The sequence below is a fragment of the Chinchilla lanigera genome, unplaced genomic scaffold (genome assembly GCF_000276665.1).
Source record: "Chinchilla lanigera isolate Chin_1 unplaced genomic scaffold, ChiLan1.0 scaffold00056, whole genome shotgun sequence".
In the NCBI taxonomy this organism is placed as follows: domain Eukaryota; kingdom Metazoa; phylum Chordata; class Mammalia; order Rodentia; family Chinchillidae; genus Chinchilla; species Chinchilla lanigera.
In genome coordinates this window covers 13,373,545-13,386,923 of record NW_004955457.1, presented here as the reverse complement: position 1 = coordinate 13,386,923, position 13,379 = coordinate 13,373,545, and the positions used below count along the sequence as shown (strand labels likewise).

Below are 13,379 nucleotides of genomic sequence, written 5' to 3'. Positions count from 1 at the left end.
TTTGTTATATAACTGTAGAGTGGTGTGAGAAACTGAAAGAGTAAACAAAGATGAAAATGTACAATAGATACTGTAAGACAGGAAGAAATTGTTCAAAAGGAAAAAGAAACTAGGGAAAGGCTAGGGTGAAACAAAGAGAAAAAAAATTGAAAAAAAAAAGGGTAAAATGGAAACAAAGGTAAGTAAGAAGTGGAAGAGGAGCTGAAGGGAGGGAGGGGACTGGGGGAAAAAGAAGAATCAAGATATGTCATATACAGGTACAAAGCCCCTGTAATGAATATGAGCATTATATTTATCTATAAATGTAATTTAAAAAATGTAACCTACTAACTAAAACAACTACAACTAAAAAAGGGAAAATATATTTTTAACTAATGAAAACAATACAGAACACAGGCCAAGTTAGCACATTATATAAAAATTTAAAGACTTATATTTATAGCGAACAAAATATAACAAAGTACGAAGGACAGCACTAGCATGGAGAAATATTTGAAATAGTTCACTGAGAAATATTTGAGATAGATCAATGGTTAGACGTATTTCTAAAATTATATTCCAGAGAAACTTAGATCAGACTGATGGTTCACACCATAGGTGTGATGATGCACACCTGTAATCCCAGCACTTGGGAGGCTGAAGCAGAAGGGATCATCAAGAGTTCAAGGCCAATTTGGGCTACATTATGAGTGCAAGGTCAGCCTGAACTACATAGCAAGACCCTGTTGGGGGGAAGGGTACAATTTCCTTAGAATGCAGCTCCAAATACATCCATTTCTGTAGAAGACAGAGAAAAGACAAAGTTTCCAAATATGTAAGTCACAAATACAAAGGGAAAAGCCTATAAGTCATGTCAGGCATTCCAGACAGCCAATTTTAGTTCGGCATTTTTCACAATAATCTGAAAACACACAAACTACTAGTTTTGTCACTGATGATTCCCTATTTAATAAAGGCTGTTTCAATACTTCAGATCCAGTAGATTCTTCCAGCAACATACTGCAGTGGTAGCTATCAGATTTTCCAAAAAATCTTCTTTTTATAGAGAACATAGGCAATGAGCACCCAGAGAGCAGTGGCAACTATATTCTGAGTTAAATGTTCTTTGTGTGACTGGTTATCCTCCAGCTTCCATTGAAAGGGGAAGTAATTCTCAAATACCTCGTGGCCAACATACACCAGAATAGAGTTCATTCCTTAAAAAGAGATACAGAATATGTTTTTCCTGAGTCCTATCAGATCATCAATATAATTCCTGAAATGAGTTTAATGAAAAAGCAAAAACCATGCATTACTGACTACCAGCAAAAATAAGCAATACACACATATCTCAGCTATTTAAAGGCAAACAGTATTTTTAAATTTTTAGAAAACAGTCATTTATATCAATGAATTCTGTTTCTTTGCTCGTTTGTGGTGCTGAAGACTGAGCCCAGGACACTACACATGCTGAGCACATGCTGTACAACTGAGCTGCACCTCTAGCCCAACAGTGAATTTTTCAGTATCAAATCTGAAAGGAAAATTACAAGTTTCACTCATTATTTTTTAGACAGAAAACTTGAGATTCAAAGAATGTTAACTATTACTAGATTCAAAGAGCTAAATAAAGTGGTCATTGACATGATCTGGGCTTTCTCAGTCCTTTAAAATACATCCGATCCATTCCACTTATCTGTTAATATCATCGCTTTGCATTTCTTCTGAGGTACAATCTTTCAGGTAATACACTGGCAATGAGAAAGAAAGCATAGTCCCATTTCCAAGTATTAAAAACTGACAACATGCCCTGCATCATTTCTGATACTCAACAATTCGATATTGCCTAAAGAAATAAGTGGGTTATTAATAGTCATGCAAGCACTCCAGAGCCTAAATGGGTGAAAATGGAGTGGACTGCTTTGGAACAGGCCAGGGATGTCCTGGGGACCTGGGAGAACAACCCTGCTGCCTTCTCCTCCTGCAGTCCCTGGGAACCAGGCCACCAGAGCAATGGTGGAAGGTCAGCAGGCTTCTGGGCCATTCTACCTGGTGACTGCCACCAATTCTGTATGCGGTTAGAGATGACTCACCTGGGTAAAAGAATGGGGCTCCTGTCCACAGTCCCCTCACATCGATAACCAAGTACAGTGCCAGCAGGATGAAGAAGGCAAAAGCACTCAGTGTGGTGACATAGGAAATGGACCTGTGAAGAGTTGAATGAGTGATGCTCGGGACCAGCACGTTCAATTTCAACTCAAAAAATCACCAATGTTAAATGACACGTCTATACTTACCAGAGATTTTTGTTTATTGGAATAAAGCCTTCATTTTCAGACACTTTTGTCAAAGCAATAGAAATAAGTCCCTGCAATAGGGAGGGGAAGGATGTTAGTTTTCTATTATAATTTCAAAAAGTAATTGTGTTTCAGAACAAAGTATCTGCTTAAAAGGGGCTGAAAAATGTGGCTTATACTTTATCCTTTTAACTGGAAACATATTTTAAGAGGCCTAATTAAAAACTTGTTCTCCAAAAATGTCTTTTCAGTATTGCTCTGAGCTGAAGAAGGTAAACTAATTAATAAATTACGGCAGATCCTAAGAGGAAACGTAACTGCAAAGTTAAGGATAAAATGAACACTGAGTCAAACAAAAAAAATTTTTATATATAATCAGAAAGTTGGTATTTAAAGTGTTACTACTTGCCTAGTCTTCCTGATCAGGCTCCCCATGCACAATCTATAACTCACAGTTTTTTTAAGCATTCCTCAGGCCATTGTTTGATGACAACACTATCTTATTCACAAACACAGCATTCTAAGAAAGTAAATCTGAGAATGTAGGTGTAAAGATTTGTTCCATCTTGAGGTGAAGGTGTAACTCATTGGTACAATATAAGTGTTTAGCATGCATGAGGTGTCGGGTTCAATCCCTACCACCAAAAAAATAAAAAATAAGAAGAATAAAAGATTTGCTCCCCTGTTAATGAAGAGAAAAATGTTCCTGATCACTACATAGTAACAGATGCTATAGTAGCGTTACTAAACACTTTCCTTCTTTTTAAATATAGATGTGTATGAAGAAAAGCCATCTTGGTCAGAAACATAGGTTACTTACAAGAACACAACACCAGGCGGTGAATCTAATGAGGATGCCTTTGGTCTGACCCTTGTAATACAACAGTATTTTCCCTGCCTGAAGAAGAAAACATTATGACCAAGGGAATCACTGAAGACATATGCTTGTTTCATAGTCATCCATTGTCTTAATCATTCCACAAACATTCTTTCACCAAGCACACATCCAGATTGCAGGACTGCCAGGAAGAATGCCACCTCACCCCTTCCCCACCCTCAGGGCAGACTGAGAGGAGACAAGGTGCTTCCTGGGGAAGGAGGGCAGCATCAGATGGGAGCCCTGGAGGGGGAGCCACAAGCACACGATGGTGGAAGCAGAGGGAACAGCAGGCACAGAGCAATGTGGAGAGGTGTAAAGAAGCCCCACAGCGGGCCAGGGAAACAGCTCAGAGGCACAATGCCTGCCTGACAAGCCCAAGGTCCTGAGTTCAATTTCTAATACCAAAAAATAAAAACTAAAGAAGCTCAACAGCATCTCTGAAAGGCTGCAGAAGGCTGGAGGGCAGGGAGGGCAAACACAGGGGCAGACAGCAGGCTGACAGCAGGGTGGGGGTGAGGCGGTGCTTCTTTCCTTCATAAGCAATGGGGAGTCAAGGAAAGTATGCTCCAGAAGTGCCAAGGAACCTGCTTAGCCTGGCCTGCTAAACCCCCAGTCTGGCAGCACTACTCAAGAAGAGGTTTTTTTGTTTGTTCTGTTGGTTTTTTTACACTGGGAATCGAACTCAGGGCCTTGTGCTTGCTAGCCGCTGAGCCGCATCCCTAGCAACTACGCCAAGGGCAGGGACAGAATGGAACTATAGGCAGAGAGACATTTTAAAAACCCCATTAGTGCAAGCGCAAGGTCGTGAGTTCGGTTCCCGGTACCGGAGAAAAACCAAAAAAAAAAAAAAAAAAAAAAAAAAAAAAAAAAAAAAAAAACCCCATTAGTACTTTGCATGAAATCCCTCTGCTATTAGGAATTAATATTTGAAAACATCAACAGATAAAAGTATTAATGATTTATAATAGCTAAAATTTATGAATGTTTTCTATGTGGCAGTTCTTAGAACTTTATAGGAATTAACTTGTTTCACCCGCACAATACCCCTATAAAGCAGGTGCTGGTGTGACTCAGTAAAGTGAGGTATAATAATACAGTGCCTCGATTCACAAACACTTCTGTTTACAAACAATCTGGATCACAAACAGCATTTGGCGAAATTTTGCTTCTGTTCACAAACCCCACACTGGGTGACAAGCATGACCATGTTCATTTTCCCCACACAAACACAAGTGCAGTCATCTTCCTTAAAATCATAAAACAAATTAAGTTCATAAACCAAGGCACCACTGTAATTGCCTGAGACCAGAGCTGGACTGTACCCCACTGCGGCTCTGGGCCATACTCAACCTCCACACTGGATGAGCTGCCTCAGCTGGCAGGGATTTACATAGAGAGCTAAAAGACTCAAAAAACTTGTTTAAAAAACACAGTATGAACTAGATAGTGCTACAGTGATAGTGTAGTAATCTTTAACTACAAAATTATTTAATCACCAAAATGTATATGCTATCTGCACTATTCAATATGGGAGCCACTTTAAATTTAAAGCTGAATTAGTTAAAATTAAGTAAGCTAAAAAATTCATTTCCTCAGCCATACTCGCCACATTCAAGTACTCCATGGCCACCTGGCCAGTGGCCACACCAGCAGACAGCATACGTGAAGCGCATTCTCATCACCCAGAGGACAGCTTTACAAAGTTTTCCCCTCCCGCTTCACTTCCCTTAAACAGTTTCAAATATCAGTAAGGAAAATTTTAGAAAGAAACATACAGGCTTTTTTAACAAAAGTGCATTTGAGGGAGACCAAGAAAAACCTGTATTGACCTTGAAAGAAAACATGAACACTCTGAAACCGTATACAGTGCTGGCTACAATGCGCATTTCTGATGGCATTGCCCTCCTGAATGCATTTTACACCCTTATAAAAGGGCTTGATACAGCAAGTCCAGGCTCTGCCCTTGCACCTTCCGCTAGGATAGGACACAGTGTTAGTCTTCTCCACAAGATGCTCACTTCAAGGCACCATCTTGGAAGCAGGGGCCAGACCCTCACCAGACCCTAAACCTGCCAATACCCTGATCTTGGACTTCCCAGCCTCAAGAACTGCAAAAAATACATCCCTGCTCTTTAAAAGTTATATAGTCTGTGGTAATTTTTTATAGCATCAAAAACATGCTAAGACAAGTATACAAAGAATAAATGGTACAAATGACAAGGTAACTTCTTAGTGTCCCTAATGTCTGAACACTCTGCACACATCAGCAAAGGAAATCTTCTACCCAAAATTGGTTGGCTAACATAAGCCACATAACTTAAGAAATTTTTTTTTTAAATATAAGAATTATACCTATTTGTGCTGAGTTTTAGGAACTTCTGATTTTGCACAATCTGTTGAACCTGAACAGAATTTATTAGACCTGTAGCATGGAAGAGGGTATATTTCTATTTTAATGAAACAGTTTTTGAAATAGTAATGAAACAGTCATCATACACTGTCAGAAAAAATGTGTACTACTGATATGAGCAAATACCTGAACTCCTAAAAATGCCATCACAATGGAGTTGATGGTCCCCAAGATTCCTTCTGGATCAAAGGCAACCGTGGTGTGATACAGCACCTTCACAAAACAGAACAAGAAGGCAGCCTCTACTCACTGACCATGGAAATGAACATGAAATCTCTCAGTCTAAATACAAACCTGAGCGCTGCACCCCAGGATTCAACATTTTGTATTTTGTTTGATTTTGCTTTTGCTGCGGAAGTTCATCTCTTACTTACAGGGATACTTCCTGGGCATGCAAGTACGTGGTGTGCCCAGGACATGCACAGCCCCAGGGATAAGCCAGGGACAATGGCCCCTTCAACTACAGCTGGCTCAGTAAACCGTGCCAGCCCCTCACTTGAACAGTTTCATATACAATGCATGAGATCTTCATAAGTTTCAGCATTACTCCTTTTTGTTCAAACCTACTATGGCAATGACCGCTTCCTATCACCTCTTAAGGCAAATAACATTTAAAAATACACTTGGGTAGAGTAGATGTGTAGCATGCACAAGGCCCTGGGTTTAATCCACAGTATCTACACAATACAGTAAAATAATAAAGTAAAATAAACCTGTGTTTTTCACCATAAAATAAATGCTGACCATGTAGAAATTTGGAAATGTGGGGCTGGGGATTTAGCTCAGCGGCAAAAGCGCCTGCCTGGCAAGCGCAAGGTCGTGAGTTCGGTTCCCGGTACCAGAGAAAAACCAAAAAAAAAAAAGTAAGAAATTTGGAAATGTACATGTAGCTGTACAGCACACCCCCAGGCCCTCCCACCTTTCAGGACTGACGCCTTCACTGTCCAGCTACTAGAAAAAGTAACTGCTAAAAGCTGCCAGTTGAGTTCTGCTTCGGGATTGTCCTAACTAAAGACACTGCTGGGTGAGGTTGTAGCTGAGTGGTAGAGTGCTGGCTTAGTATGTGTCAGGCCCCGGGTTCCAACCCCCAGTACTGCAAAGAAAAAAGAGAGCTGCCTCTGAAGCTCTGCAGGTGTCACCCACTGCCGGGGCAGTCCACATCCTACAAGAAACATAAGGGGCTCAGTCCTTCACCCAAGTGCATAGAGCTCTGAGGTGCCACCCAGCTTCCCCTAGGCTGGGACTGCAGTGCAGTTCAACTTCTCCCTTTGCTTAGTTCTGCTTCCTTCCTTCCCCAACAGGGACTGATCCAGCAAAGACTCTGACACACTCCTGCACATGAATCTCTGTTTCAGAGGCCACTGCCTATAAATCTGACCTGAGATATACAGGAAAGTACTAAATGCTACTCATTTTATACAGTTCATTCTTACTTTATTGTCTAAAATAATGCTCATCTACTGCCACATGATGAAGTCATTAAGTTAGCAACTTTTCAATAAAAATTAATTCCTATCACATTTTACTAAAGGGACATAATTTAAAGCAGGCCAACTCATTCTGTTTTCCCCCATTTCAGAGCTTCTGAACCCCTAGTCCCATGTAAAAGCCAGTCTCACATACCGTAGAAGAAGGATGCTGGTACAAGTGGTCACTTCCTAGGAGCAGGTGGTCAATGTAACCCGCAGCTCCTCCAGTACAGTTTACATATTTCCCCAAGTCTCCAATACCACCAGGGCCCAGGTATCCACTAGGAAGTGAAACATATTTAAATAATGAGACTTTAGAAGGGAGAGTAAGGTATAGCAGATTTTATGCAGCCTCATTCAGAGAGCCTCAAATAGGAACAAGTCTAAAACATCCCTCTGGCTCCATGCACCCTCATCAACACTTGACTCACCTACTTCCAACAACGGTAAAGCAGTAGGCCCAACAGATTGCAACTCAAATTCACCCTCAAATTCACCTCAAATTCAACACAATATCAACTGTAATATCTCCCACTGTAAAGCATACCTCAAAGGAGAAAAAGGAGTCAAATAAGAATCACCTGACCTGAGAAATTTTAAAGCTCTGAACTCAGAACCTCTGATTTGGAAGAAAATGACATGCAAAAGGGGATTATCTGGCAAGGGTTCACTTACGTAGGGCATCCAGGAACTGGTAATAAGAATGTCAAGCCCAGCCAAATGCTTTCCAGCAGCAGAATGAAGAGCCACTGGCACCAGCTGCAGGTGATGTCTCGAAGGTAAGAGAACCTTCTGTCCTGAGTGAGGGGCGGGGTAGAAAACACTAAGTATGCAAATATGTACTTGCAAATGCAAACACAAGGAGACTAAATTACAGTATGCATTTTGGAAATTCCCAAGGATTATTTTCTTGACTGTTTAGTAGTAATACAAAAAATTATTTAATAGGTTTTCTGTCTACATGCTCTAGGATGTATTACAATAAAATAGTAGTTAAAAAGCAACTACTGACCTGAGGGTATATCTCAGTGGTAAAACACCTGACAAGCATATGCGAGGCCCTGGTATAAATCCTCAGAACCACATACACACAAAGATTTAATAAAAATATTTTTTAAAAAATGCAGTTGATTAGCTGGCAGTATTCTACTCAGAATGAAAAAGTTCTAAAAACTTTATAAGTGAATTTATCACACACCTTCCTCCTTTTTAACCACATATTTATGATTTCTTACCGAGACACAATTTTCATGTATGGGTTTAGCGAACAGAAGCTCCAACACAGCAACCACAAAGTACGTGACTCCCAACCGCTGCAGAACACCAGGAATTCGTACCTTATCCCAAGACACTGCAGAAGACACAGGTTAGGTAAGACATGGCCAACGTGTCTCATCTCAACCCAAAACACCATTATTTTTTTCTAAAGGGGAAGCTATACCTATATTACATCTAAGTAAGTGTTTTTAAATTCTTGGAGACAGAAATACACATGATCAGGAGACATGGCTCAAACTGAAGTTCTAAGAGAACAGGCCAGCCCCACTCAAGAGAAGGATGGTCAGGAGAAGGCTCAAACTCAAACCAGAAAGCTGGCCAGCTGGGAGACTGAGAATAAACATGCCTTACTCAGCGGTAGGGATAAGGCAAGGACGACTCTTGGCCCTGACTTTCATCTGCTGGCCTTTCCTATCAGGCACAGTGATTTAACTTTCAAATCAAATGAAACTTGCAGACCCAACACAAGCCGCTGACTCTCCCTGACCTACATGCGACATAACAGCATCACTAGAAAACTGTAAGCCTGTACAAACCCTGGAATGAACCCTACCCAGAGCCATGGCTCGCTTTTTGGCAGTCCATCAAATTTACTTTTACACAACATCAACCACAAGTGACCTCTCTGTCCTCCCAGTGTTCACTATCTTCCAATAAAAGTACTTACTGCCTGAGGGCTTGAATTGGCTACTGCCGAAACCCTTGTGTCCTGTTTGCCTAACGAGACCCACTTGAGCTTAGGGACTACTCTTACTGATGCTGCTACAGCACACGGAGTTTACATCCTTCCCGAGAGTGCTGTTCTATTACAGACTGTCACAAGAATGACAAATCTATCGTCCTTCCCAGCAGCCCATCTGGCATATAAAGGATAACAAAAGATTTCTCAAAACTACTACTCCATACAGACAAAAAAAGAAAACAAAAGGGCCGGAAAGCAGGGCCTGAGAATAAGGTGAGCTGGTCTGTCTCTGCTCTGTCCTGTTCCATACATACATATGCCAGAGAAAAAACCTTTCATCTCAAATGATCTCAGACTTTTCTTTCACACAACAAAAGAATCTGAATAGTCGCAGAGGTTCCTCCTAGGTCTAAAAGTCCAAGATGACAATAAGAATAATGCCCAAAGTTACGCAAGCATTATATATGCTTTTCTAACAATAGTTCTTTTTGCAGATACCTGAGATGCAGGAATTACATTTTGTTCAGATGGTAATATGTGGAGCTGCGGATGTAGCTTACATGTAGTGATAGAGTTCTTGGCTAGCATGCACAACACCCTGTGTTCCATTTCTAGCAATGCGATGGATCAACAGACAGTGCTATAAATTATAACACGCATTTTCTGGAGTTCAACCGGAATATATACTAGCAAAGGGCAGAAAAATACTTACATGGACCAAGGCAATAATTGGGGTTCACAATGAAAATTCCTATGCAGGTTAAAAGGAAACTCCTCCATACAATTTTTCCCAGTAATTTGAATTTTGAACATCCCCGTTGAAGCACAGAAGTCATTGACAGAAAAATTGAAGATCCCATAATAAACACAAACCTAAAAATAAAATCAGTTAGTAGGTGTCCATTTCTAATTTTTTCTTTTTACTATCAGTGCCTATTAACTTTATAAAATACTTGGGTTTTAACATGTATATTTTGGTTATATCCATCCCCTCATTTCTGATTCTTCATCTGTGCATTATTAATATTTTATAGGAGACTAGCAGAGAGAGTGGCCAACTACTAACATCCAGCCAAGGGCAGAGGGAGAGGCTGGAATGTGGCCTGCTGTGCTGTGAGGGTTCTGGCAGCCAATCTTCAAGACCTGCCTTAGATGGAAAATGTTTTAGTATTAAATAGAATTTCCAAGCACAATCCTTCCAATTAACCGTCAGAGAAAAATCATGAAGATGCCTAATACAAACAACCGGACTTTCCCTAGCATGCCCTCAATGGCCTGAAAAACAAAGCATTTCAATCATTCCTAAACTCACACTGGCTCCTGAAAGAAAAAGCTTTATTTTGTCTCTCCATTTGGGTGGAGTCATGTGTTTGTTTGTTTGTTTGTTTGTTTCCTTCTTTCTTTCTTTTTGTCTTTCTAAGACAGGATCTCCCTATACAGTTCAGGCTGGCCTTGAGCTCACTTTGTAGGCCAGGCTGGCCTCAAACTCAAAATGATCCTGCCTCAGCCTCCCCAAGTGCTGCAATTACAGGCATGTGCCACCACACCTGGCCTATGTGTTCCTGTCTTTTGCCATACAAAATTGTCTCTTTAAAAGAAAATCATACTGCTAATTTTTCTAGTTATTTGGTTAATAGTCGTGGAGATGAGTTTGCTCTTGCTGCATGCCTGGGGGTGCCTTGGCTTCCATTCTAGGAACACTCCAATCAGATAAAAAGCTCTAGTGAGTGGGGAATGGTGATGAACATGTGTAACTCCAGCACTCTGATAGGCTGAAGCAGGAGGATCACAAGTTTGAGCCTAGCCTGAGCAACTTACTGACTTATTGAGAACATGCCTCAAAATGAAAACTAAAGCGGGTAGCAGGCTGGGACTATAGCTCAGTGCAAAGGTCCTGGGTTCAATCTCCAGTACTGGGGAGAAAAAAAAAAGCTTATAGTAATAGGAAATTTCTCTACAGGAAGCCTTACAAAGAATATACATAAATAATTATAGGCATAGAGGCTCACACCCATGATCTCACCGACTCAGAGGGCTGAGACAGGAGGATCACAAACTGCAGGCCAGCCTGGGTAACTTAGCAACATTCTCTTTCAAAATAATAATAACAACCATAACAATAGAGCTGTAGATGTAACACAGTAATAGATAATTCCTGAATTCAATCCCTATTATTACAAACAAGCACAAGAATAATGTTCAGGTTTTCAGGCATGAAAAACTTACCCTACCCAGATCCATTTCAAAAAACAAAAACTGAGTCCCGTGTCAGTGATAAAACACAAAGGATCAAAGAAATAAAACAGTCTCCAGGCACTGTGTCTTAATGATGGAGCAGAGTTGCTCAAAGCATTGTAACAAAGGTACAAATTGCACATCATACGGGAAGTACCCCTTACCAAAAATAAGAATCCACAGATAAACAGAAACAGAATTTGGTTGCTTAACTCCTACATTAAATTTTAATGTATTACTATCATTGCCTGTTACATATTCAGGAGTAATCATAAATACCAATGTAAAATATTTCTTTTAGGAAGTATAATTTTACACATTTTCAGGTGTAGTGGAATTTAACCATATATTCAGAATTTATGATATTCTACAGGATTTCAAAATGTAGCATACCATATCTGTTCAAATATATGCTTGTTACAAAATCAATCATTTCTGGGCTGGGGCTATACCTCAATGGCAGAGCACATACTTAGCATGCATAAGGCCCTGGGTTTAATCCCCAGCACCACACCCACACATTTAAAGAAATCACTTGTCCTTTATACACACATGCATAAGCATAATGTCAAATATTAGAACTACCCAACAGCTAGCCATGGTGATGCATACCTATAATCATACCATTCTGGGAGAGGCTAAAGCAGAAAGATTTCAAGTTCAAATCCGGTTGGGGCAATTAGTGATTTAGTGAAATCCTGTCTCAAAATAAAAAAATAAAAAAGGGCTGGGGATGTAAATCAGTGTGAAGGCCCTAGGTTCAATCCCCAGTACACACACACACACACACACACACACACACACACACACACACACACACACAACCAGTAACATAACTTTGGAAGGATTTCATAACAGCAAACACAATTTTGTGGTCCCAAACAAATGGCTAGTCTGAGAAAAGGACTCAAGCATCATTTGAAAGACAAAAACCTAGAGATGACTTATCAAAAGGTTCATAGCAGACTGCCAACTCACCACGGGAACACAAGGTCAGCCACTGTCAGTCCTGTAGAACAACGTAAGTATAATAATAAGAAACAGGATTCTACAAGTATTTCCAAATCCAAAATGCACTTCACCACATTCTGATATAGACAGTGCAACTCAGATAGATTGGCAACACACACAAACTCTCCCTTGAGACTCTGAGTCAGTCTCTGGGTCTGGGACATTTCCTGAGCATAACTAGACATGGAAAACCAAACTAGAAGTATGTGAACTAGCTTGCCAACTTTAAGCAGTGCTTCTGAAAATCTCCTCTTCGCAGCTGTAAGCAATGCTACTGTGGGAAATATCTTACCATTCCAGCTGGAATGTTTGAAGTACCAGTATCTTCCTCCTCCATAATTAACGAAGACCATGAGGATGAGAGCTACCCTATAAAGCCAACAAAGAAAATACTTTGAGGATGTGCAATGTGACAAGGAATTGCTGAACCACAGATGTGGTGCATTTACCCTGACAAGGTGTGGCCATGTATTAACATGATTCTAAAGAGCAGTTTGTGACACAAGAAGAGATTTAAAGAGCAAGAAACTATTTTCTAATCACAATTAAAACCATACACTAAAGTTCTGTTGCCAACATTTACAACATGATGTCTCAAGAAAAATTTACACTACATTACATTACTAAGCCATATTACTTGAAAACAGAGCAAAACACTTCCAGTAACTGTTTTGTCCTAATAATTTAACATCTAAGATAAAATATCTGTCATAGAAGGCAAACAGTCATTGAATCAGAGGGCTAAAGATTCAAATCTTGAGTCCTTTCCTCTCCTCTTAACAGTCATGAGAGTGAGACTCTCATAAGTTAACTCCGTGCTTATCTGTAAAGGAGGGAAAATCCCACATGTGACCACCACAGAGAAAAATGTACAGTATGGCACCTTACTACAGCTTGGCACATTTTACACATTTAATGTGCCTAAATGTTAGTTTCTGTCCATCTGTGAGTATCTCAATTCCAAAAGTGGCAATCATGACTGGAAAAAAGGGGAATACAGTATTGCTTTTTTTTTTTTTTTTTTTTTTTTTTTTTTTTTTTTTAGACAGGGTCTCACTATGCAGTACAGGCTGGCCTTAAACTCACTTTGTGGCCCAGGTTGGCCTTGAACTCACAGCGAACCTCCTGCCTCAGCCTC

General features: G+C 40.2%; 1 protein-coding gene across 1 annotated transcript in view; it reads right to left on the bottom strand.

The window, feature by feature from the left end:
* Positions 1-402: 402 nt before the first annotated feature.
* Positions 403-13,379, bottom strand: part of Hgsnat (heparan-alpha-glucosaminide N-acetyltransferase) — a gene marked incomplete at its 5' end in the record, with an annotated part of 34,559 nt that continues 21,582 nt past the window's right edge. The window contains 11 exon segments of the mRNA XM_013520761.1: positions 403-1,196; positions 2,073-2,185; positions 2,277-2,347; positions 3,097-3,174; positions 5,693-5,779; positions 7,190-7,316; positions 7,711-7,832; positions 8,271-8,386; positions 9,708-9,868; positions 12,209-12,239; positions 12,534-12,610. Of these exon segments, the coding sequence (XP_013376215.1) occupies positions 1,015-1,196; positions 2,073-2,185; positions 2,277-2,347; positions 3,097-3,174; positions 5,693-5,779; positions 7,190-7,316; positions 7,711-7,832; positions 8,271-8,386; positions 9,708-9,868; positions 12,209-12,239; positions 12,534-12,610 (1,165 nt within the window).